The 26393-nt window shown below is 41.0% G+C and overlaps 1 protein-coding gene across 1 annotated transcript; it reads right to left on the reverse strand.

Annotated features, from left to right (window-relative positions):
* On the reverse strand, nucleotides 1-26393 carry mybpc1 (myosin binding protein C1). The gene is made up of 34 exons (XM_076111629.1): nucleotides 26372-26393; nucleotides 22737-22763; nucleotides 21427-21498; nucleotides 20049-20264; nucleotides 18953-19000; nucleotides 17439-17480; nucleotides 16870-16905; nucleotides 16002-16112; nucleotides 15597-15745; nucleotides 15380-15497; nucleotides 15243-15294; nucleotides 14612-14668; nucleotides 13802-13810; nucleotides 11639-11802; nucleotides 11383-11515; nucleotides 9756-9764; nucleotides 9321-9445; nucleotides 9092-9197; nucleotides 8659-8825; nucleotides 8378-8543; nucleotides 8192-8298; nucleotides 7949-8085; nucleotides 7192-7351; nucleotides 7006-7110; nucleotides 6733-6921; nucleotides 6034-6168; nucleotides 5575-5742; nucleotides 5344-5432; nucleotides 5071-5266; nucleotides 4786-4925; nucleotides 4534-4693; nucleotides 3987-4123; nucleotides 3624-3810; nucleotides 1-95 (listed from the first exon to the last, which is right to left on the reverse strand). The coding sequence occupies exons 1-34, from the start codon at nucleotides 26391-26393 to the stop codon at nucleotides 1-3; spliced, it is 3834 nt and encodes a 1277-aa protein (XP_075967744.1).

Genomic DNA, 26393 nt, shown 5'->3' on the forward strand with positions numbered 1-26393 from the left:
CTACTTCTCTTGCTCGACAATCTTCTCGGTCATGTACTTGTCAATCAGGTTTAGGGGCACTCCGCGTTGCATGAGTTCGTAGAAGGTGAAGCCTCCTGAGGGACGAGAGGAAAAACTCATAATATTATCGGGAGAGGCGGAGGTGGAAGTGGAGAGTGAAAAACAGAGAGAAGAAGAGGAAGGAGAAGAGGAAGAGAAGAGCAAGAAGCTGACAGAACAAACAGAATGCACAGAAGAGAGGAGTTCAAACCACTGGATAAAGAGTGAGAGGAGGAAAGAAATCTGGTCGGAATAGCTCATGTTCGCAATGCACACTCAGTTTGTAAATCTCTGCGTTTGCTCAGGCTTGCAGAACCAGAAGCACAGTTGATACCACTGAAATACAATTCCAGATTAATGAAGCGTACACTGTCTTTAGTCATCCACAATATGCTAACAGTGGTGGAAATATATCCTATATTTAAGTTTGTTATCGTACCACAGTGCAAATTTATTCTCGTAATAATGCATAAAACATTTTACTTATTGGCAAATGTACTTAAAATAGCAAACATTAAAAGTAAGCATTTAGTGTGGTATACTTAAATATATATTAAATTATTGGATTATGATTTTTAGATCAATTAGCGTAAAAACAACCATTGAGGAGGAGCTCATTTTAACTAATTTATACACTGTTGGGCAATTAAACCTACAACACGTCATCATATTTTAGAGGCTGATCACATGTTTTGTATTTAAAATCTTAATCTGCAGAGACAGATAAATGTCATAGAGTTAAAATATATAGTACAAAAATAAGCATATAATGTATATAGTACACAAATATAGAATTTAATTGAATAGATCAGCATCATCCAGCTATGTGAGTCAGTATTGGCCTGCTATCAGATAAGTATTGGTGCATCCCAAGCTAAGCTAAGCTAACTGTCCGTAGCTTCATATCTAATTGAAAGACATGAGAGTGGTATCAATCTTCTCATTTATCTGCAAGAAATCAAATTAGCATACTTCCCTAAATGTCAAAATATCCCTTTAATTACAGTACTTTAGTAAATGTTACTTTCCACCACGGTAAGCTAAGGGATACAACAGGAACTGTCATACACAACTCATCACTCAGAACGTGGAAAATACCCAGTGTTAGTAAGCTTTGTTTGGATCCTGTATGATTTTAATTACCAGCAGAAAAAAAAAACATGTCGACGTCATGTCAACATAATATAAAATTCATTCCCAGCTCTGGATTCTTTGGCAAAGGTTAGCAAGTTTGCAAAATGTATTACTCACCTTATCTGTGGCACAAAATAAATGAGAGGTAGTCTTTGAATTCACTCCATTTCACACCAACGACTATGGCAATCAATTCAAAATATTCAAAACAGGGCTGTTAAAATTCAGCCAGCAAAGCAGTACCGAGGAATAATTTGGCAAGAGTTGTCATGCAAACCTTGTTTCATTAATGCCCGATTTCACATGTTCTTTCTCTGGCACCTGCTTTCATGAGGAAGAAAAAGCTGCCACAGTCCCACCGACTGAGAAAAGCAAGGTTACACAAGCAGCCTGGAAGATGCATAATGAATGACATAAGCTTCATATGCCAAAACCATATGAAAGCTTACCTTATATGAGAACATACATTCACAATTCTTGAGTTTGGACTGGGGGAGAGAGAAGAGAAGAGGGGTTAACAAAATGTTAACATGGAGTTATATGTGTGCACCAGGGAATACTGTTGAGTTATTACTGAACTCTTTTATATGAGGAGTTAACTGTGTGGCATAAAGAGGACAGTGGAATCTATAGAGAATCGTTTAAGACAACACAAAAACATCGCAGCTCTATATGTTATGCCTACTGAGGTGCGACTGGTGACAGACTGTGTGTTGTTGTGATGATGAACAAGATGACTGGATAGAGAACACGGGGGATAAACCTCTACATGTGGTGGTGATGGAAATGTGTCACCAGACACACTGTGCACTGCACACAAATGAACGGATTATTTGTATCTATTTAGAAAATGGTGTCCAGGAGCCGGTTGCACCAACTGTTCATGAATTCAAACAGCAATTAGTTGGTGGAGAAAATTAAATAATGGGTTGCACCACACAAATAGTTCTTGCATAGAGATTAATGTAACTTTGTCAGTGAGCTAATTGAGCTTACTGACAACGTTAGCCTGATATTTTCACCAGGCTTTGAGGCCAATTTGATATAGTGGCCAAACTTTGTAATCACAACTTCTTGGTCCATTACGTGATGCCAAAAATGACTTTTCCCCATATACTTGCATTGTGAAAGGGACATCTGTAATTCTGCAGATCTTTTTTTAAATAGGTAAATGAACACAGTATAAAACTTAAATAGCATCCAATAGAATCCAGAGTTATTTTTGTGTGGTGGTTTGGAGGCGGGGTTTAAGGAAACACTGGCGCAATTATTGCTCTATGGGCCGAAGATCCAGGTAATTTTATACCAAGGAAATCCGAAGTTCAACTGCCTGGTATAAAATTACCCAGATCTTCCCAGCCGCTCGGTCTCAGCCCGCTCACCTGAACGGCAGTTTACTTTGGATTCTGCTAATGAAAAAAGAAAAGATTCAACCGATTTACAGACTTCTCTTTTTCCAATGTAAGTCAATGGGAAAAAGTATTTTTGGGCTCAATGGCATCACATGACAGACCCAGAAGTGTAATTACAAGGTTTGGCGACGATGAAAACTACTTTAACTTTCATAGGAATGAACGGGGGCCCATCTCCACTGCTGAATCCAGTTCTCTTTATACATACATGGTTTAGAGTCAAGAGTAAAATAGATACTATGGTCCACACATGTGACCAGATACTTGATTTAAATGCTCTGAAATTACATTTTGCAAAAACTACTCAAATAACACTATAAACAAACTGAATACTTCTAACTCATGACATTCATATTTATTCATATATGCATATATAAATAAAGACTAACCTACATTTACTTATGATAAGCAGGTAAGTTAAATGTATGGTTTGGCCTCCTAATGCTGTTATTTTCGGCAGTTATGTGACAGCTCGTGATGCTACAGTGACTTCCTGTTTCCATAGTTCATTGCTTTGGATTGGATGGAGCTACGGATGTTTCCTATCAGCCAATTTATAGATTAATAATGTCTTTACTACTACAGCTGAGTTATTCCTTAAGTTCTAATAGTGCAACCCGATTAGGAAATGACCAGGAACTAGTTAAAAGTTACTAAGAACTTCAGAAGGACTTCCACACTACCGTAGCCATGAATTTATGAATAGCAGGTGCAGCTCAATCCAGATACTTACATGTCCAGCGCCTATGTGGTTAGCCCTTTGGTAGACTGCAGACAAAGTTCAAACACTACAGTACTCCAGTGGAGTTGGTTTCCCAAAGCCACCTTTGCGTCCTTATACTAAGACAGTGACGATTTTGATTCAAAAGGATTCTTCTGTTTCTCTTTTTTAGATCAAGAAAAAACTATTCTTTTAGCAAAGGCACAGTAAAAATGAAGAAATAAAACAAGAAGGGTGAAAGGCTTTGAGAAACCAGACTCAGATACAGACGGGTTCCCAGTAAGGCCCACTGAGCTCCCATCCTGGTCCACACTCACCTTTGACCTCCAGCTTGCATTCCACTTGGGCCTCTCCCAGGTTGTTGCTGGCCTTGCAGGTGTACATGCCGCCGTCATAGGGGCTGGGCTTCCTGATCTCTAGAGTACATACTCCCTGGTTGCTAAACATGCGGTAGCGCGGGTCGTCGAGGATAGCTATCTTATTCTTCATCCAGATCACATTGGCCTGCAGTCAGAAAACCGAAACGTCAGCAGCAAGCACATTTGGCACATTAGGAAGAGAATCAATGCTATAATACAACATGATCCTGAAGGACTACAAATACTCCCCACCCCCTGACGGCTCCTAATGTAACCCAACACTTTACTATCACATCTAACTTGCTGTGGTTCTGCACTTACCCTTGGGTTGGCACGGACACTACAGTTGAGAGTAGCGTTGTAGCCGGCGACAGCACAAGTGTTGATCAGCGGCTGCGTGAACTTTGGCGCCTCCATGAAGTCGTGGTCGTTGAACTCGTGCGTTTTCAGCTGCATGCCTGTTGGGGTAAGGGTAAAGGAATGGGGTTGCGCATGATACTGTCGCTGAGCGGTATCATGTGGGAAATTCCCTAAGTGATGAGGGAAAGACAACATTTTTTTGTTTATCATCGGCTGAGTCTACAACATCTCTATTAAAGGGCCTGTCAGTCTTAGCCCGACCCCTGAAATTTTAAAGTGAGTCTGTAAATCAATTCAGACTCGCTTTAAGGTGGAAAACATCACTGACAGTACCTTTCAGATAACAGCTGTGAAAAGAATAGTCAGCAAATGAAAAGACAACTTTATTGACATTTTTGACACGTGAAACGCAGGTGATTTATTCCAAGGTTCTGACTTTGGAAGCATTTTCCCCCATCAGAAATTGTTAGTAACCATTGACATTTGCCAATATGGCAGTCATTGTTACCTTCTTTGACGATGACTGCGCTTTTCTTGGTTTGGGTGGCAGTATCGCTAGGGCCACACATGTTCTCTGCGAAGATCCTGAAGAAGTACTCGTTCCCTACCACCAGCTCTGTGATGGTGATGCAGCTGCGATGGTAGTGCTCAATGCATGTGTACCATTCCTGAAAAGCAGATTGAAGCATGTCAATGTAAATATTTATTACAGATCATTTGCAATTTCAGTTTAGTATATTTTGTAAAATTGATCTCCCACCATTGTCTTCAAGTCTGCCTTTTGTATGGTGTAGCCTGTTATCGGGGCGTTGCCGTTGTCTTTTGGAGGAGTCCAGACCAGAGCCACATTTCCTCCCCAAACATCTTCAATGGTCACACACTGAGGAGGCCCGGGTAGGTCTAGCAATCAGAGAAAATATCGTGACTGTTACTGTCGACAGCAATGAAGAGACTTAGATTTGTCAATTAAATTGAAGACTTTTAATATCTTTTAGGGCATTTTTTTCAGGAGACAGAATTTGATGCTGTTAAAAACGTCACTCACCTACGACTTGTATGTCAAGAATGGCCGTGTCCACGTGGTTTTCAACCTGCACAGCCATCTCATACTTTCCGGAGTGGCTGCGTTCCGCTTTACGGATGAAGATTATGCTGTCACAGTCTGTGTTGCGGATGCTGACGTGGGTTGGGTCTATTGCCGTGCCCTCTTTCAGCCAGGTGACCTTCGGCCTGGGTTTGCCCTGCAGACATCACACACACAGTTTATGATTCTGCTCAAAGACACAGCGGATATTGATCGATTGGGAGGTTGCTATACCATAAATGGCACTACGAGGTTGACTGCTTCTCCAACTCTTCGAGTGTATGTCTGCTTCAAGTGTCGGGGGACGCGGATCTTGGGTGGTTCTGAGGAGGAAACAGACCATAAGGTGTCAATATTGATGTTTGTTTCAATCTTTTCCTTCAAAACAATCAACTCTAAAGTCATGCAACAGAAAGTTACAAAGGTTCATGTTCAAAACACTCCACAGCAGTTTTCAGAGCTCACCAATAACCTCTTTGACCAGGACAGAGTGCTGAATGGTCCGTGGAGCGCTGGGTCCGGCAGCGTTGATGGCTTTGACTCGAACTAAAATTTTAGTCCCTGGAGTCAACCCAGTGATGGTGTACTTGGTCTTCTCTGTCAGCTCATTGTTGGAAACTATCCAGTCATCAGCTGTAGGGAAAAATCAGTCCAGCTGAATAAAAAATTCACTGAAATGTATTGTGGGCTGTGACAAACATGTGCAAACAATGTAAGGCCACGACAAACTATGCGACAGCTATATTTGGGGTGCATAAGCTCTAAATCGGCTGCTGGTGTATCACATTGTGATTTAGGACCAATAGTTTAGATTAACGGTAAAAGGTTTCACACCGTTTCTCTCATAATTGTCAACTTTTGTCTGGAACAGAACAAAAATCACACAGTCTGTCGTGGCTTTTAGTAGATTTGAGGTTGTCTCACTTCCTTCTATGCAATACTCTATCAAGTATCCGTCCAGACCGGCAGCTCCGATGGTTTCAGGAGGACGCCACTTTACGGTCACTGTGGTGTCGGTGACATCGTCCACGACCAGCATGGTGGGCTCACTGGTCACAGCTGAGTGGAGAAGAGAGGTTTAGAGATCAGAGTCATAGCAACAGTCCAACAATGGGAATGACCAATATCGGAAAACATCCATTTTGGCAAGTCATGAAGACGTGAGAAAGGCACCTCTCACTCTGGTTGGTATGCTCTGAATCTGCATATCAGATCTCATTAGTCCCTGCTCTTTCCATCTATTCTTGTATTCTGAATCACATTTAACTCCTATTGAACCCTCTGACAGACCTGATCTCCTAAACCTCTAATCCGCAGATGATTTGGCAGCCATTATAAAGACATATTTAATATCCTCTAAAGCTCCTGCATGTCCAGTGGAGGTCACTGTCAGAATGCTTGGGATGGTGGGCTATCGGGAGGAACAGCTGCGTCGCCGGGGTACCAAGGGCAGATCACACATGCACATGTCACTGGCCCACTCTTTGAAAGTTCCTCCATTATCATGAAACGGTTGTTAGATAAACTGAAGCCTCTCGTAATACTTTCCCGAACAGCTTATTGGCAGTAACAGCTCACAGGCCAGTGTTTAGACTGCTCAGTGGAGACATTTGGGCTACTCACCGAGGGGAGTAAAGGCTTTGGATGGTTCACTGGGCTTGGACACACCAATGGCATTGACTGCAAAGATCCGCACTTCATATGGCACACCTTCAATCATCTTCTTGGGTTCGGATACTGTTTCTTTGATCAGGTCAAAGTTGAGTCTCATCCATCTGGAGCTCTGTTTCTTCTTTCTCTCGATGAAGTAGCCTTTAGAGGACGGTCGGAAAGCTGGTCATTTAACCCCCTACCCATACATTTAAGCTGCTGTAATAAGTAATAAGTGACGTTTACCTAATATTGGTGAACTCCCATCATATTTTGGCGGATCCCATGTCATTGAGCACCAATCACCGCCCACCTGTGGGACCAAGGGAGCCTCTGGAGGGTCAGGGATGTCTGCAGAAAACATAGCGTCATGTTAAGGATTGAAGAAACTTATATGCAATTCTCTACCTTTGTGTTTTTGTGATCACTTACCTACAACCTTGATTTTGACGCTGGCTGTGGCTTCACCGGCCTCATTCTGCAGGACAATCTTGTAGTTGCCTGTGTCCTCCCGCTCCGTGATGTCAATTGTCAGGCTGGTGTGGTCGCCGGATGTTTCAGCGCGGATGCGATGGCCCGACTCAAGAATCACCTAAAGCAAATGAGACAGAAAAATAATTACATGTAAGCCTTTAATGTGAAGTAAAAATCAAAGGCTGGGAATATTTTGTTATTATCAATAAATCCCATGAAATTACCAACAATTTTATTATTTATTTCATAATTTATGATTCATAACTTATGTCTCCGAAGCCTGATATAACTTATTCCTATTTTAAAGCTCCAAACACCTAAATTTGCCTCTCTGTTGCACTGCGTGATACATTCATTCAATACTGTGAACAAGGCCGCTGTAGTTTATTTTGAGTCAATCCCACATACACAGTCCTGCTGCTGAAAATACTCAAAAGAGCACCTAATGTGCTTTAATCTGAGTCTTGAAATAGTCCTCATTAATGCATGTTTATTCCTGTTTAAGTAGCGTTTGATAAAACCTACTGCACAGCTGCTTTTTCTAAAAAATGAAAGGCTTAGGCCTGAATGCAAGACACAGGATAGGGTAGTACTTTGGTATGGAGTATTTTCCTGTTTTTTTATTTGTTATCAAAATTAAAATTAAAATTAAAAATTAAAATAATGCCAGCCGTATGATTTAAAAGAGTTTAACACTAAATAGATTGAAGCTCACCCTTTCTCCCTTCATCCACACCACCCTGGGTGCTGGTTCTCCACTGATGGGGATCTCCAAGCGAAGTTTGTTTCCCGCCACAATTGTCACGGTGTTGTCTGGGAAGTTCAAGCTCTCCAAGTGCACCCTTGGTGGGTCTATAGAAAATTGAATTACACCATAAACATATATGTTATTCTGCTTTTTTTCAGTATAATGTCAAAATATAAAATTGCGCAGTCCAATGAAGAACAGGTCGTGTACCAATAATGTGAATTTTGGCAGAGAGGCTCTGTGAATATCCCTCCGGAACAAAAGTGTAGTCTCCTGCATCGTGAAGGGAGCCGGTCGCAATCTCAAGACGATGAGACCTGGAAAGCCAAAATGACATTAGACAGCGTTTGTTTGAAATTGGTTTTGATTGAACGGAGTTCAAAATGGATCGCATACTTATTTTTGTGTAAGATGTTGATGCGGTCATTGGGCTGGATCAGCTGTCCATTCCTGTACCAGCGACCGGGGACGTTGCCCGGGTAAATCTCACAGTGCAGGTTGATGGGCTGACCGAGCAACACTGTTATATCCTTAAGGTCCTGGAACACCTTCAGCGGTTTCACTAATTAAAAATATGAGACAGGTGTAGAACAGAATGGAGCACATTATTAATACTGATTCCTTTAAAAAACATGCAAAGACACAGACATTGTGAACAAGGCTTGGATGCTACATACAGTCAACCTGTACATGCGCCTCAGATGTGCCGCCGGTAGCCATGATGGAGTAGGACCCAGTGTCCTCCCTGGAGGCGTCATCTATCACCAAGAAGTGTTTTGTTCCTTCGCACTTAACTCGGTATCTGGAGCGCACTCCTGTTGGAACCTCAACACCATTCTTCATCCTGAAGGAGGAAGAAGCGTTTGAAAATATGTCGCATTCACACACGTCATGGTCAAAGGACTGTTAGTGCTAATGTCCTTTAATGACTACACGACCCACAATGCATCCAGTCAGAAAGTCATTGTACGTGAGTTTGTTGAGGTTAAAAAACATATTTCATATTTCCATTATCCTTTCTTCTGACAAACCAGTGGCCGGCCACAGAGCGGTCCAGTTTGAGTTTGATTTGTAATTTTTTGACAAATTAAATCTTAAAATGAGTCTCACCATTTGACTTGAGCACCTTCTTCTGACACCTCGCACTCCAGCTCAATCCTCTCATTCACTGTGGTCTTCACAGCCTCAATCTTTTTAACTATCTTCACTGGCAACTCTTTAACGCAAGAGAGGAAAAACGACACATTTCTTTCTGATTCATACACTGACCGATCTGCAACATATCGTATGATATATACAGTTCTTTATAAGTTATATAAAGGTGAACAGGTCGAGATACCTTTGACAAACAGCTCTGTTGAGCATCTTTCGTCTCCTGCAGCTACAGAATATGCTGCGTCATCATTCAAGGAGCAGTTGTTGATAACCATAATCCTTTGTGTGCCCTTCATCTCAAAAATATACCTAAAAAGAAAGTCCATTAGTCACATCACTGATCACCAACACTACGTATGAGTCAATATACCAGACAATGTACAATATGAAGGGATTTTATTACAAGAAATTAAGGGAAGGAAAGGCAAAGTTGGCTGCAGAATCCAAAAATCATTGTTAAAATCAAAATGTACAACAGTGTTGACACAATAAACAACATCATTATTCAACATGCATCAAGTGCACTTCACAAACCCAAGAGTCAGGTTGGACAGAGGGGCGGGATCACACCAAAGCACTGACATGGAGAAGAGAGAACCGACTGGACGGATGGACTTACTTCCTTTGACTTAAGGTCAGCAGTGGAGCCAGAATAGGGCCGGAGCACAGGGTGTGTACAGTAGGTGATTATGGCAGACAGGAAAGAGCGTAATGATATGACACACAGATAGAAAGACAGACAAAGACAGAGAGACAACATGCTTGGACGGGTTTATGTAGTCGGCAAATAGTGTCAAAAGAGAGAGAGAGTGTGTTTTTTAAAGTGAATCTTCTGAACAGGGAGCCCTGGAGAAAATGCAACAGGAGACCAAAACCAGAAAACAGCAATAACCTCCCAAATGGCTTTAACTTTGCATGGCTTTGATTACAGGTCTCAGCTAATGAATGCAAGGTTAGGCATAGTGTTTATTTAGTTTACAAGTCTGTAATCCTAATATATACTCTAAAATGCTATAAACAAACCCTATTAGTTGCAGAATCATTTTCACTCGATTTGGTATTACACCCTATTATGAGATATACATGTTACCCTGTTATGAGATATACATTTTGTCATTATTATATATTTCAAGACACATAAGATTAAGAACATTTAATGAAGGAACAAAAACATGTTATTAAGTTTCAGTGGTTGATCTTAAAACATCGTTAAATGATTTCTGGCTAACTGGAGGCAGTGAAAAAAAGTTATTGTCATACAATATTTATTATAGCAGCTTTAAAAATGTAGCTTTTTATTACCTTTTAAAGGGTTGTATAACAATAGGTTTTGTCAAACCACTATTTCCAAGGTCAAGAATAAGTTTCACTGTGTCTAGTATTATTTCACCCAAGTCTTCACATTTAATAAATAAATACCTGTTACACTAAAAAACCTGCTAAACACGTAAAACCATGTCCTCTCCAGTCCTTTCAGTCATAGATTTGAAACTAAATCATGACGGCTACATAATAATTGCATTGTTGTTGTTAAGGCTATAGTGGTAATGGCCTGTTAAAGTACATGATCTTTATTTAAATTTATTTACTATGTGATTCAGCATCTATTAAATTTGTTCCAAAGCCACACTTGGTTAAAGACCTCTAAAGGAGGTACCACCTGTTTCCTGTACAAAGGAGGACATATACAGTTAGTTAATGGCAACAGTTGACACCATACACTGTATTTACCTCCAGATGTAGCTCTAGGGCCTTATATATATATATATATATATATCCGATGGAGTCTAATATTGGCCACATTTAAGAAATAATAACAGCTAAACAAAAAAAATCTGATCTGAGCAATAAATTTGAATTGAGCATTAAAGCTGGCAGTGTGAACGTAGCCTAATGTGTGTGTGAGTGAAGATGCTGTAAGGTTACAATATAAATACTATATCACTAACCCACATTTAGGTTTTAATATATTTCTATTTGTAAAAATGTATGTCTCTGTGGCACAAGATAAAGTAAGTAAGTGAATTAGTAAAAAGAGGACACAGACTGCATCTGTGTGGTGTAAAACATGCTAACCATTGTGCTTTTGAGTGGTGACAAAACATTATGTGAAAACACATAATATCAGAAAGAAGAAAGGCAATGCCACAAATAAAACGCATTTTTAAAAAACGTGCGTTTTATTTGTGCCGTGTTGATGGCGAGAGGACACGGAAAGAGAGGGAAGGGAAAATGTTGTGACGTACTTGGGAGAGGATCTGATTTCCTGTCCGTTCTTGTACCACTTCAGGTCAACTGTGGGGTCGGCCAGATCGACCACCAAGCGAATCTTTCCACCTTTATCCGCCTGATATGCCGGTTCCAGTTTCTTTGTAAAAGCTTTAAAAAGATGAAATAAGTGTTGTAAAAGAGACGCCAATATCAGGATTCCCTTTAACCAGACAGGAAGACTGATATTCATCAAAGGAGCACATCCAAAATCTGTGAAAGAAACTGATTTACCTTCGCTTTTCTTCTCCTCTCTTGGGATCTTCTTCATCCTCTTCAGCAGACCCCTCAGATCCGTGATGCCGTACATGAAGGCGATCTTCTCGTACTGATCTGGCCGGGCGCCCTTCAGGATCTCCCACACATCCACCTCTGGAGTGTCATCCACCTTCGCCTCCCTAGTGGAGCCGGATACGAGGGAAAGTTGTGAGGGCACGAGTCAGAGGCTGGTGTTTGCGACGTGTCCTGAGGAACTACTCATTAACCTCTAGAATAGATGTAGGGTCACCCTTAAGCTTTACAATTTCTGCTTATTTTACTAGGTTAATGCATTCCTTGGTTCCTGCCCTGCCATTTTTAGGATTGTATATCCTATTTCGTTCCTCGGGACATGTCACACAAAGGGATGGGCATGGTGAGCTGTCTACCAGTGCTATCAGCTCTGGAGTCAAAGTATTGGAGGGTTAATTGTGTCTGCACAATATTATTCACGAGTCTATGCAACGGGATTTAATCTAAAGTGTCAAAATGGAGCCACGGAGCACAAGTCAGGAGGACTCATGATCGATCGCTGGGGTGTGTGTGGTAAAATAATGCACAGTTTCTTAACAGCTAACCGAAAATTGTCTGATAAAATGCCAGGAAGTTATTATAGGGAACTTCGAAGACGAATCTATCCTCTAAACAAGTGGTTTCCATCCTTTTTTTTAACCCCTTAATACAAAGCAACATCTCCTTTTGACCCCCCATCATGTCTGTAAGTTTGCTGTTCGGTCTCTGCGACAAAAAAGAAAAAGAAGTTTGGAAAACAGTCTAAAAATAAACATGTCTATTAGAGTTTTGTTTTCTCTTGACCTCTTGGTTAGGTCCTCAATGTCCAAAATGTGATCGATCACATTGTGGCTCACAAAGCAGGTTTCTATTCTCTACTGTTCTACTTTGTGCTACTGTTCTGTGGCAATTTCCAACGTTTATCTCCGTAGCACTAGCTATCAGTCTGAGATCAGTGACTCAGTTAAATGCAATAACGAGAGTATTTATAACATCTATCATATATGTGTTTTTTCTGAAAGAGGAAACCAGTGAAGGGAGATTGACTGATCTCACACTCTTGTTCTTATTCTATAATATTCTAAGATTTAGGTTTGCCATTGAAATCACAACAATGATTGTAAAAAGGCTTTTTAGGGTTTCTACCATGCATTGGGAAAAATGAAATGGGAGCAGAATGAAGAAGGGAATTTGAGTTGGGATCTTTTAGTTTGGATAAAATAGTTTTTATCAGGGTTGAAGGATTTTACTAGCACACAAAAGCACACGCAGATCAATAATGGAGAGTTTTTGTTTGTCGTACAACTTATTGAACTGCTGAACGCTTTTGTTTGTAATAACATGATATGCAGCATGCAGGGATATCGGGGAAACCTGCGACAAAGATTTTAAATGATGACTTTAACATCTTTCATGTTGCTCTCATGAACTGGCCCATCCCTTTGTTTGTTGTCGGTTTGAGTGTTCAGAGATGCTCCGACGCTGTTAGATAATGACATCGAGGAGGTTAGATTTGTGAGATCCACGTTAGTAAACACAACGTTCTGGACATGTTTGTGTATTCATTAGTTTACATAAAGAACATTCAGACAGCCCTTTCTTTCATAGACATTTTCCGAAAATGTCTGAAAGATTGGAGGTGAATAGCGACAAATATTATTCCATTCTATGTTTGTACCTCTCATCTGTTTATTTTCAGGCAATTACGAAGAAAGCTGAAATAAACATGGCGGTATATCTCTATATTTTTTTTAAGTTGAAATAAAACGACAATGTAGAGATAACACTATTCTACAGCATCATTTCTCATTGGCCCACGAGCACATCAATAATGATCCAAAACGGCGCACACTGCCTCATGAACGTGGCGTTTGACTTCACGACTCGTTGAAGAGCGGTCACCTCAGAGTGTTTATGATGCAAGGCCCATTTCCATCATTACTGATTGCTGACAGAGCGGTTAGGAATGCTGCCTTCAAATGAAGTGTTACCTTACTACAGGAGGCCAACACTCTTGCTCGTCCAATTCCTAGAGCTACACGTCATGCTGGGGACTCTACAGGATTACAGTACTCACCCGCAGTAAGGTCTAATCGTTTTAAAACCTATGATTTTCTCTCTACTAACCTTTGATTTCTGAATATGTAGGGGAGAAGAAGAGACAAGCCCAAAATAAATGTATAATTTCACTGGTGAAGTGTGTCCCTGCCTAGGACTGGTTGTACTTACACTTCACGTTGCACTGTATCATCTGAGAAATGCAGCCACTACTGTAGCTTTGGTGAACCAGAGGTTTTCAAACTGTGAGGGCGCATCCCAAAATCTGCACGAGTCATAACTCAGTCAAATCTCACTAAACAGACGCGATGCACATATTTTTAGATTTAGCGTGATGTGCACTTACAGGGGATAAAATGATCTCAACATTTAAACGTCCATAAATCAGCTTATGAGTCATAGAATAAAGACGCTCCTTAACTCCAGAATATGCCTGAGAATCATTACAGCTTTACATCCTCAAAGTATTCCAGTTATATTTGGCAAACAGGAACTAATAGCTACTACAGAATACTTTCAATGGTGCCAAAACGTTAACAAATATCGGCTAAATACAACTAAATACCAATAACTGAGATGAAGCACGATTGTCTCTCAAGTCGACGTAAAACAAAGACTAATGATATGACTGACTTAAATCCATTGAGATTAACTTTTTTCATGTTGCACTATCAATATTTTTTGACATTAGAGGGGGATGTTGCGCAGTTGTCTCAATTTTGTTTGAATGCGGGCCCTCAGTGTCAGACTTTGAAAACCTCTGGTAAAGCATAGTGTATCATCTGAAGAAATGTACGTGCCACTGATACAGTAGCCCAATACAAATCAAAGTAAAAAATACTGAAAAAGACAAAGTCTGGGTCGGGATTTGATTCTCACCTATGTTTAAGAAGAGCACTAAAGTCAAGCTCCCCTGCATCCTCTTGTCCTTCACTGCTGTTGTTAACAAGGAGAGATTAATACAGATTCAATCAGAGTTGAAACAGTTACAGGCACTATAAAACAATGCTAAAAGAGCAACACAAAGCAAAGTCTCAATCGATGCATTAGCTCCAAGCTAACACACGACTAATGCTTACACAAAACCACTTTATTTTTATTTTCCAGATAAAAGTTTGAAACAGGGTGTTTTGTGTAAGGCATTTTAAGAGCGGTCCCAGGCAATATTGCCAGAGCGTGGCAACATTGTAAAACTGGGATGCTTTGCATTGCTTTCCAGACACATTGTTTGGAGGGAGATGTAAAATGCAAGAGTTGGCCTTCAATTACACATTGTGTCGGCAGGTTGAGTTGTAATTACCTTCGAGAAAGGTTAATGACATCATTACAACCATCTTGTCACACTTAAATGTGGTACAATAATATCACTAGAAGGTGAACTGTTTATTGCACTTGTTGTTTTCTTCACTTTTCAGGGGCAGTTATCAGTATTGATCCTATTTCCTGGAATAAATACTGTACTGTTGCATACTGAATTCATAATGGTTGCTGTTGACAGTTCTTTCGTTACCTTCTTTTGAAAGCTGATCGAATATCAAAATTCTGTGAGCCCTGTTCAGCTTCTGTAAGACAGCAACAACACATATGCTAGACTGTATTTTGTTAACACATTAGAATATAGTAATGCTCCTTGATGCTTTAACAAACCTTTAACTTCCAAGTCAAAGGAACAGCTGTCAAACTTGTCCTTGTAGCTGACTTCACACCTGTAGCTTCCAGCATAGTTGTCTTTGGCCTTGATGATGTGCATCTCAAATGTGTGCATCTGCCAGGGAGTGATATATAAGAATTGGTTTAACAGCGCTTACTGTGAGGTGGTGCTCACGTAGGAGCTGGGACAGGTGGGGGCCTGGCTGTACAGTACCTTGGTCAGTCGGTCAAAGGTTTCTTTCAGCTGTAAGTGCTTTCCTGTCTTGCTAGCTAGATCCATCCATTTTCCTTTAAACCACTTGACCGTGGGTTTGCGGAGGAGATCTTTGGCCTCAACCTTGGCAACAAAGGTGATGTCTCCACCTTAAGACACAGAAAAATACAATGTGATCGCAGAGAAAGAGGTGTCCAACAATCCAGTCAATAAACCATAAATGTCACACTAAAAGTTTAATAAAATATAAAACTATGGCAAGAAAGCAAATAAGCGAAGTTCCCAAAATGTGTAACTATTTCCTTAAGTCTTAGAGAAATCAATGTATCACCTTCATACAAATCTTAATATCGAATTCGATGTCTTTTACCATCTTCATCTCCTCTTTGCTGCGCTATCACTCACCCACAGGGATAACAGCACTTTGGGGACTCTCTAACATCAGGGTGGACTGCGGTGGGCTGATAACGGGCTTTTCCAGGTCATCTGGGCCCTGGCCGTCTCCCAGAGACCACACTGGTCAGCCAGGAGAAACACATACTGTACATGACACAATGCTCTCCATCGTCATTGTGCAAGGAAAACATATAGCAGTACATTTCAAGATTTCATACACCTACCTTTCACTTTTGATCTGAACATTTTAGTCTTACCAGAGGAGAGTAATACAGACAGATTTTCTCACTTTCAGCCATCACTTGTCATTCAGCAGCAGAATGTAAGCTCTTTGCAACATTGAAAGCATGAAACAGACAACATGAAACATAGAAAGGGTGTCCGATAAGCACAACAGGCCACATTTAAGGGACATTTTCATCATCCTGATTCTCCAGTCTTCTTTGTAATGGGAGGTCTGAATGTGGATGAATCACACTGTTGCCATACAGTTTGTATCCTGGGCCCGTCTTTACATGTTATGCAAGTTCACCATTGACAAAATGATCTGTCAAATATTGTCTGCTACTTTTCAATCCTTTATCCTGATGCTAATGAAAAAGATTTCATTTTCCAAAAGCCCCATCATGTCCTACATGCAGTGATGGCGGACAGATTGACGGGAAAACAACCTTATTCAAGTTGCACACCATATTGTTAAGACAAATTAACCTGGATAACACTAAACCGCTAACAAGCTTCCATTTGACCGGCTGTGACGGAAAACAGGAAAATGGTTGAGACACAATCTCAATTTCTTGATGCCGATCTTCCTCTTGTGTATGAAAACAAGGGTATAATTTCCATATTAGAATTTTTTTGGCTACCACTGTATTACCTGAGTCTTTTCTCCCCGCGGCTGGAACGCTATCATCTAAACAAAGACAGAGAGAAATTTACAGCATATTGTAAGGAATATTACTGTAAAGTCCACTGAAGCAAGCACACACTCATCAAAAGTAAAAGCAACAAGCAACTACGGATTAGCAAGCGTTGACCTGAGGGATTCTGATTCAAAGGTCTGAAAAAAAATCAATGACATGCTTTGTTTTGATTACTGATCGCAAAACGTAGATCTGACTGTTATGACCAGAACACATAAATGGCAATTTATGTGTTCAGACAAACAAACAAAAAACAAACATGTTCATATAACACTTCAGAAGTCGAATTATCAAAAAAAGAAACATAATTTGTATTAATGGATGTATGTTAATATGTTAGCAGAGGTTTTCTGAACATTTTCACCGTCTTATATTGAAACGTTTACTTCCAGACACACAAAATATCTAAAAATAAACATGTCTCTAACACTTTTCCTTCATTCAGACAGAGGGTAATCTGATTTAGAGTCGGCTACGGGTTTCAGAGGAACTAAAATAGTGGGATTTAACAGAGGGATCTTACTAGGCAGCTCAATTGAGAGTTTCTTGAGTGAATTGGCGTCCTCTGTGAAAAAAAGAACAGTTATGATTGAAATTAGTGAGGATAAACTCATCTATTGTAGGCGGATTGATGAATATTGTGTTTAAATAAGGGTGTGTTTAACTAGCTGCTGCAAGTTTTCCATTGAAAAGCTTTTTACACTTTTACACAAGCCTTAAGATTAACTTATTTGCCACCTTACCAACGTTTGTACGTTAAGTAAACTTACAGTAGTAGCACAGCGTTGAGCCTAGTTTAGCCTAATAGAAATCAAAGTACTCGTCAAATACATTTTTCCAAAGGAAGGTTTCTGTAATTTTTGGTAGTTCTTATCAGACTGATGTATGCTCAAGTGTTGTTTTTTTGGGACAAGTTTTAATTAGTTATTCGATGCTAAGGGGGTGTGACGTCATGATTGACAACTGTCCCCGAAAGAAGAAGAAGAAGAAGAAGAAGAAGAAGAAGAAGAAGAAGAAGAAGAAGAAGAAGAAGAAGAAGAAGAAGAAGAAGAAGAAGAAAAAGAAGAAGAAGAAGGTGCCTTTTTGACAACCGCCACGAGCTATAACAAAATAAAACATGACGAAGACAGCTTTAAAGTTCTTGGCTGTATTTTATTTTTTATTTGTTTTTAAATTCCCCTGCTCATGCATCCAGTCTTTATGCTAGGCTAAATACATGCTTCACTGCTTGCTAACTAGTTTTGGTTAGACAGACAAGATATTGATAAGACAGCAAGTAAATAAATTTCCCAAATGTATTTTACAAAAGTAAAATAAATGAGAAAGTATGTGTATCCACAAAAAAGGGAATGCCAATGCCCAGAAAAGTTTAAAATGTAACATTAGCTATTTGTTACTGCATAATAATTACAACAAAAGAAATATAGCAATGTTCACTAATATCTGGAACACATTCAAAAGTTGAACATCAACAGCATTCCCTTTTAGTAGACGATATTTTAATGTATTGCAGAGTAATGTGCAAGTGTACTGATATGCATATACACATTTAGCAACCATTAATGTATTTTGTATGTATAATATACATGTGAAATATCATACTTCTATACCTTTATTTCAGATGAGTAAATAAAGGTTGATATGCTTGTTGGATTATTTTGCATGTAAAAATCACACATTTACTACATGTATGTCAGTGCATGGACATACATCGGAATATTTACAGATTTGACATGAAAATCTGTAAATTTGTCTACCGTTTGAATTGCGGAGTTGCAGAGATTTGAGCCGATGTTTTTTTGTAATTTAAGATTAAAACACTAACCTGCAAAGCAGAAAGGCACATCACTCGCCAGAAAACAAATTGTTGGATGAATTTTACACTTAATTTTGCTATTCTTAGATCGCCACAGTATAGTGGCCCAACAAATAAACTAGTATCCTATGACTCAGCGAGAGCACTTCAGTGCTTTTCCCAAAAAATACTTGTGAGGTGATTGGAGTTGATCTGAGGTAAGGGCTGTTAAGGATACCAACCTGCTTTGGGTGCTGGGGATGGGGTAGTGGCTGCAGCAGCATCATCATCTGCAATAAAGGTGTCATTGACAAATAGACCCACCTATCAAAAAGCTCCACAACCCTCACTGGCAGGCCACAAAGACACAAGACTGGCAGGCCAACAAGGCCATCGATCACATGCGAGACAGGACTCTGAATGGAGCATGACATGCAGCTCTTGGACAGGAAGAATGAGACCAAAATATCAACTGATGGTTTGACCCTAACTGCTGTAGCTCTCACAGATAAAACAATGTGCGATCATGAATGCTTATTGCAGCTTCTCAAGCCGGCGAAACAAAAGCACAAGCTCTCTTTCACCGTGGAGCGCAGCAAACATACACAAGTGTATCATAAAAACATCAACCTTAAAGCAGCAGATGCAACCCCTATTTGCAAAAAAAAAAAGGTGCTCAAGACCAAGCCAACAAAAGCAATACATTCTGTGTAACTTCAAAGAATCTCAGCATTTTCCCCCGAGCTGTATTTTCCTTCTCAAAATCAATTAATTCCAACTTACCTGTAGATACACAATTAAAAACCAGCCGGCTGGTTGGTATTGAGCACTATATTTAGTGTGTGTGTTTGTCTATTCATGGTTCTGGATTATAGAAGAAAGAGTTTCATGACTCACCTTGTACACAATTTGCATCACCTTCAGTTTTCCATTTTAGGTGTTTAATCTAGTCCGTATTTATTAGTATACATTAGTTCTGATTACTTTAGACATCTGAAAACTCTGCACCGAGTTGCATATATATATCTTTTTTTACTTTGTCTGCATGCATTTAAAGCCATGTAGGAATTAGAGCACTGTTTTAAAAGCAAATTATCAATTGATCCAACCAAGTGAAGTCCAATGCTTTCTGGGAAGTGAAGGTAATCTATTACCTTTCAACTGAGACTAAATCTAGGTTTCAGATCACTTTGCCATGCTGCTGAGCCATGTAGTGTGCAACTGAAACGACTAGTAGGACTTTCAGGACTTGTTTGCATTTTAAGTGAAAGAGCTAGGGGGTTAACCATGCATTGGAGAGAGAAATGGGAATCACTCAACTTTAAAAGTCGTACTTACCAGTTGGTGGGGGGGAGCAAGGGCCCTCTTCTTTTATAGCAGATTTACCGGACTCTGTTTGCTCTTTTACCCCGACCCCACCAGGCTGTGGTTGGTTTGAGCCATTCTCGATGGGGCTCGGCTCCTGAGCCACCACAGCCTGTAAAGGCTCAGGCTCTGTGGCCTCTGGTTTCTTCCCATCAGTCTCTACTGGCTCTTTCCCCTCTGCTACTGCTTCTGTACAGCAGACAAAGCGCCAAGCTGGAGCAGCAAGCATCGGGCACAACCACCGGTGTAGCCTTGCAAAATAATGCTTGCTCAAACAAGGCGGGTATAAATAGCTAATGACCAGATAGCCCTTATATTAATTGGTGACATTTGAGTAATGAAGGTAGATTTTACGACCATGCTGATGGCTCTGTGAGGTTTAGACACACAGCTGCTCCTTGAGCTAAATGCTAACGCCAGAATGCTAACTTGCAGACGTTCAGCTGGTATGTTTTGCATGTGCACCATCTTAATTTTGCATGTTAGCATGTTACTGTTTGCTAATTAGCACCAACGTACAGCTGATGGGAAAACCATTGGTATTAATGGTCATAAACAAAAAATTCTCCCAAAGTCAGCAGGATTCATTCTCTTTGTACAATGAATGTCTGCACAACATTTCATGGAAATCCATCCAATAGTTGTTGAGATATTTCAGTCTGGACCAAAATGGTGGACTGACATTGCCTCCCATAGAGCCATGCTGCTAATATGGCTAAAAGAACAACCCAAATCGGTCATTCAAATTCAACTAAATCAATTCATATTGTATATGAATAGAGTACATCTAGTAGAATATACAGAGCACAAATATGGCCATCGTGTCTCATGTTATAATCAGTTGCACCAGTGGAGCAACTATCTGGTCATTGCATATCTTATACTGTAAAGTGATCAAGGAAGGAGTGATTTACTGACTCATATGGCATGTAAGGATCTGATTGCTTGTATTATATCGTAAGCTGGCCAGAGTCAGTAAAACCCAATTTCCCCAATCCCTCTCTCCCTCCTTTGTTGATGACTCAGTATGTCACACAGTTGCACCAACACAAAGACAGCCACAGCACGAGATACTGTCAGCACCAAGCGTCAAGGCAAATGCAGGTAGAGCAGTGCAGGCACGTGGATATGTGCACAGCGAGTGCGGTTGTGCTCTTACAGCTAAGCTAACCTAATTAACGTATTGTGTAAACATACAGCATGTTGAGCAATCATACATACACAAGAAAAGTACAGTTTCAGGACTCTCAGAAAAACGTGATCGCACACACCAAACGAAAACACGTGATGTGAAGGTGATGTGCAAAAGAACTCTGGGGGGGAAGTGAAGGGGGCGTCAGGGTTTACCCACCTGGGGGTGGAGAAATCTCCAGGGAAATCTCAGGTAGGGGCAGGGCACCGTTACTGTCTGGGGCAACACTTTCTGAGCATGTGACAAATATAATGGTGGATGGAACAGCTGCTTTTTATAAGCACAAAAGCTTCAGCATCTGCAATGCCTCTCTCAGTCATACACACCAAAACAAACACACATAAAAACACACAACCAGCCTGCACGTAGTCATTCACACATTATCACAATAAATCATATTTTTGTTTCACCATTCTCACATGTAAAACAACACAGGAAAAAAAACGACTTCTAAGACTATTTTCCTGCTTATAAATATACAAAATGTGCTGTTAATATGTCAGGATTAGGATTATACAAACATCAATGAGGTTCACAATTGAAATGCACATTACAAAAACGTTAAAATAGTACTTAGGCAGAATCATACTTTTATACCTCCATCGAGGTGTTGTGGTGGTTTTGCTTCAGAGGCCTTATTTATGGTGTAGGCAGTGAGTGTTGTAGCATCACCACAACACCCACTGGCAGTGTCATGCATCATCAGGTAGTATTTATATGCATTTTACAACTGTTTTCATAATCTATTTGAGATAAGGCCCGCATGTATTGGCAATGAAAAAGGCGTCATTGGATCATGAAATGCACATAAACCCTACATTTATATGTTCATGTGTTAAATTATTCATTATTGTCATATTGAGAAATTATTATCTGACAAATCCTGAATTAACCCAGGAACATTTTTATGTACACTGAGCTCTCCACCCCTCCCGACCGAGTTTGAGCCTCAAGATGCTGCAGCTCCAAGGTCAAACCTCAGCGGCGGCAGAAAGCCAGTTGCATGCCGGCACCTTGCTCACATGGGGCGGCGGGAGCGGCAGCTGAATCAACAGAGAGGGATCAGCTGGCTGGCGAGAGGAATGTCAGAGATACTGACAGCTTGGCCGTTGCCACAGATCGCGCTAGAGCACAGCAGCACGTCTATACTGCCGACTATTGGCTGCACATTTACGCTCCTATGTGACTGTGTTTGCACATTCAAGCCAATTTCAGAGCGTCGAATATTATGTTACGTGTGTGTGGGCTCAGTGCCGGAACATCTTGGTGAGGACAAAGGTTGGTGTTTGACATGTACACAGAGGTATTCTCTTGGGTTCCTTCACTTTGTCCTTCTTTCACCTGTGCAACTACCCTTCTTTTGATGACTATATATGTCTGTTGTTGTGCATACTGTACTTTGTGCAGCTACAATCTGCTACACTGTGAGGTGACAGGGGGAGATTAGATGTCTATCGCCGTTCACTCACCTTTTGGCTGGCCATTTGGCGTCTCATCTAAAAGAAAATGAAAGAAAAACGAAACACATCAGTACCAAACATGATAACGAGATGTCTCGCTGCATGTCCTAATCACTCAGGAATGTCTTTCCGTTTGTGCACATTGACTGATTTTATTGATATCCATTCACTACCAAGCCGAATCCTCCTCCTCCCGGATGACTAGCTCCTTGGCCTCAACAGATCAAAGCATCCATACATGCTTGGCATGCAATGACAGGGTTAAAATGAAGATGAAGAGCCATCAGAGGTTCTCCAGTACCAGCTTGTTCTCATTCACATGGCGTCAAATACCGATGCTTTGTCACGCCCCTCGGCGTCTGATGTCGACGCACAAAGCACCCTGTAGCGTCTGTTTAGTCTTCAGGTAAAATCCAACACCGAACTATAAATCAAAACCTAACCTAAATGAGCTCAGTGCACGGTTGTCTAAACGAGAGAAGGACCTCAGAGACTGGACCAACACTCAGTCGAGTGGACGACGGGAACAGGTGTAGCAACTACTCAGGCTTACTGTACTTAAGGTGAGGCCTCCATCCTTTTATTGTTTATGTTGTAGCCTGTTGCGGGCTAACCTAACAACAAATTACTTTGCCAATACTACCTGTGCTAAGACAATGCAGTGGCAATGTTCACATATACATATTTAGAGTGACAACGGCTTTGTTGCCGTCACACATCCCGTTAAACAGGGATTTAGTATCCCTTTAATATTAAAATGATATTGGTTAAAAAGACCCTGAATCAGTGTCAGTTTCCTAAAATAGATTATTTTAAACCTTGTCTTTCTTTAGTTAAAGGGTATATGAATATTTTTCCATGGAGCGCAAATAGTTTATGGTGTCAAATTCGAGCCAGCGTTCGATAATTGTTTTTTGCATTTGCAGCCATAAAGATCTTATCCAAAACACATATCCAAAAAATAGAGAGCAATGAAATTTCCATAATCAAACCCATTTTTCTTGACATTAAGTGTCCCACTTACTCCCCAAAAAGCTGTGAACAATACCAGCCTTTTACCCAGTCTATGAATACTGCAACCCATGTATGTCCACTGACTATGCACCATTTTTAACAGCTATTTTCCTCCCATTGCCTCTTAGCCATTGCTCTTATCCGTCCAATTGTAACGATTCCCTCTGAGCATTCCTCGTCAAAATTAGCCGCGCTCCCCACCTCACTTCAAAACAATGCATCGCTGGCCAGCGGGCCACAATCCTGCAGGGTCACATCACCGCGCTCTGTCTCATCTACATTGGGATAATGAGAGTGGAGAAAGGTTTTATTTCACCTCTGAGGACTCCCAGTGCAGCTGACAGGGCTGCAGGTATTTTCAGCTGTTGCCCCTGCTGGCGTGCAGACAGAAGGGCTCATACAGACTCCGATGTGAGCCAAACTGTCGGCAGCTTCATTCTTCCAAATAATGACCTGTATTGATTTAATACACTGCCATTAATTATACTGTTTACCCTTGCTGCGGTTGTGGGGTTTATTTTAACTCTGGTAAGATAAGAGGAGCTTCCATGAGACTTTAAGAGTCTGAGGAGAGATGAGCACTGTACTTGGGCAGCAATTAGCTGTTGACAGGCTTTTTCCCCTGTATCTTACCAAGGGTTTGATTTATGAAGTGGTATTCGGTAACACAAAGCACGTTGTCAGAAGACAGAGCCCAGGGAGAGTGATGAACTTCAGGGAGAGTTCACGACTGAAACCCTAAACTGAGTGGCAGCTGAGGACAGCACTGTAAGGACTCTGGGCACAGGGTCAGAGGTTTATTGGGGAGGTGTCTGACCTCTGAGCGATCCCACCTGAACTGAGGGCGGCAGGGAGATGTCTGTTTTGGCGTGTGGCACAGGACGAGGAGAGGAGGGGTTTGGTGGCTGTGAAGGGGAGATGGCAGGGAACAAGGGGTGGGGATTAAAAGTGCGCTCATTCTGAACTATTCCAGGGACAAGAATCCAGGTCCCAAGAGATCTGCGGGCAACTCAGCCAGTCCGTCATCTCTGGTTTGGACTTTTTAAAGGCTTGAGAGTGGGGTGTCTAAAACAACAGCGCTGGCCTTCTCCTCTTCAGCTGTTCAGACTCATTTAGAGAACAATACTTTTCTACTCTCATTTAACTGCTGCTCTTGGCTACGCAGCTATTTATGGGTAGTGTTTGTGGCCGACTGGAATCTGCTGCCTCTATTTCCCCTCAGCTTTGTCTCTGAGGGGATCAAGGATGTTTATGGCTGTGGAAGAACACTGTAAGGGCAACTGTGCACAATGCAATGGAGCATCTAGATGAAGGCCAAGCTGAGCTTCACATCATTTCAGGATCTTGGTTTCCTCTAGCTTTGGGGAACGTCTACTCTTTCTTGCACCACCAAGAGATTAGGATAAGATTTAGATGTGAGAAATGGGATTCTGGAGCTTGCAGCTGGCTGTCAAAAGTTGTGATCTCCCCAAATGCGTCAATGAAAGTAAAAGAGCGGCCTTGAACCCAATCTTGAAAGTGCAATGCCCACTGTCCAAAAGGTAGAATGTTCGAGCCAATTTAATTCATATAGCACAAAATCCCAGATTTTCCTCAAAGGGGTTTATAATCTATACTGAATATGCCACCCTCTATCCATAGACTGTTGGTTCTGATAAAGAAAAACTTAAACATGGTTAAAGAAAAGGTAGAAACTTCAGAAAGAGCAACAGAGGAAGAATCCCTCTTTCAGGACTTAGTGTCTATGTGCAAATCATGCCCGAGGTGTCAGGAACAACCACAGACAGATCAACGGTCCCCTGGAGGATAACACGTTTATTAAACACTTGTATCGTCTCTCATCAGGAAGGCTTCCAAAGATCCAAACAAAATGTCCCATTCCCTCTACATGGGCATGTCTGGGTCGATGGCGGACCCCCAAAAGAGCTGGGCTAATGGGGAGGGTGGGAGTAATACCATATCCTAATGACGGACAAGAGGGGATTTAAAGGGAATGTTGATGGACATGATGGTACAGATGAGTGACGTTGTGGTGTGTAGACGAGGGCACAGGATGCTGTGTGGTTGAATAAGGAGTCGAATACCGGGCAGGGGGCAGGTCTGACGGTTCGGCTCCCATCAATCATCACAAAGACAAACACAATTAGGTTATTATTTATCCTCATACAGCGAGGCCCTCACTCCAGTTGCATCATCCCTCACAGGTCTTTGCTTGTGTCAGTCTCGGCGCTCATTGCCATTCCTACGCTGCGCTTTATCATCGTGTCTTTCTCCAGCTGGATCACACAGAGCAATCTACTATGCCCACCCCAGGCGACAATAGTATCTGCTCATAAACCTCAAATATTCTCCTGTTCCCCGCGACGGTAGAAACATGCATGCATTAGTAATACAAAACCACCGTCAAAGTCACTTTGAGGATTCCTATGAACGAGCTGGCAGGCGAGCCATAAAGTGATGGAGTCCCCTAACTTTCCTCAAACAATGACAATAGATATAAATACAGCAAGCCAATCATAAAAAAATAACAAAAAATACTTTAAACTTACTTTTGCTGTCACATTAATTAAAACCTGCAATAGGCTAATTATGGATTTTGGCTGTCACATGCTGGAGGCAACAACTCCTACCTTTCTTTGTGGGCTCTGGCAT

This window comes from Anarhichas minor, unplaced genomic scaffold (genome assembly GCF_050575085.1).
Source record: "Anarhichas minor isolate MPS153535 unplaced genomic scaffold, ASM5057508v1 ptg000045l, whole genome shotgun sequence".
NCBI lineage: Eukaryota > Metazoa > Chordata > Actinopteri > Perciformes > Anarhichadidae > Anarhichas > Anarhichas minor.

Coding starts and splice junctions, on each gene's coding strand:
- mybpc1 (XM_076111629.1), bottom strand. CDS start 26,393: ATGCCAGAGCCCACAAAGAAAG. Junction 19,001..20,048: donor TTGCTCCCCCCCACCAACTG/GTAAGTACGACT, acceptor CCTTTATTGCAG/ATGATGATGCTGCTGCAGCC. Junction 8,826..9,091: donor GAAGGTGCTCAAGTCAAATG/GTGAGACTCATT, acceptor TTCCTCCTTCAG/GATGAAGAATGGTGTTGAGG.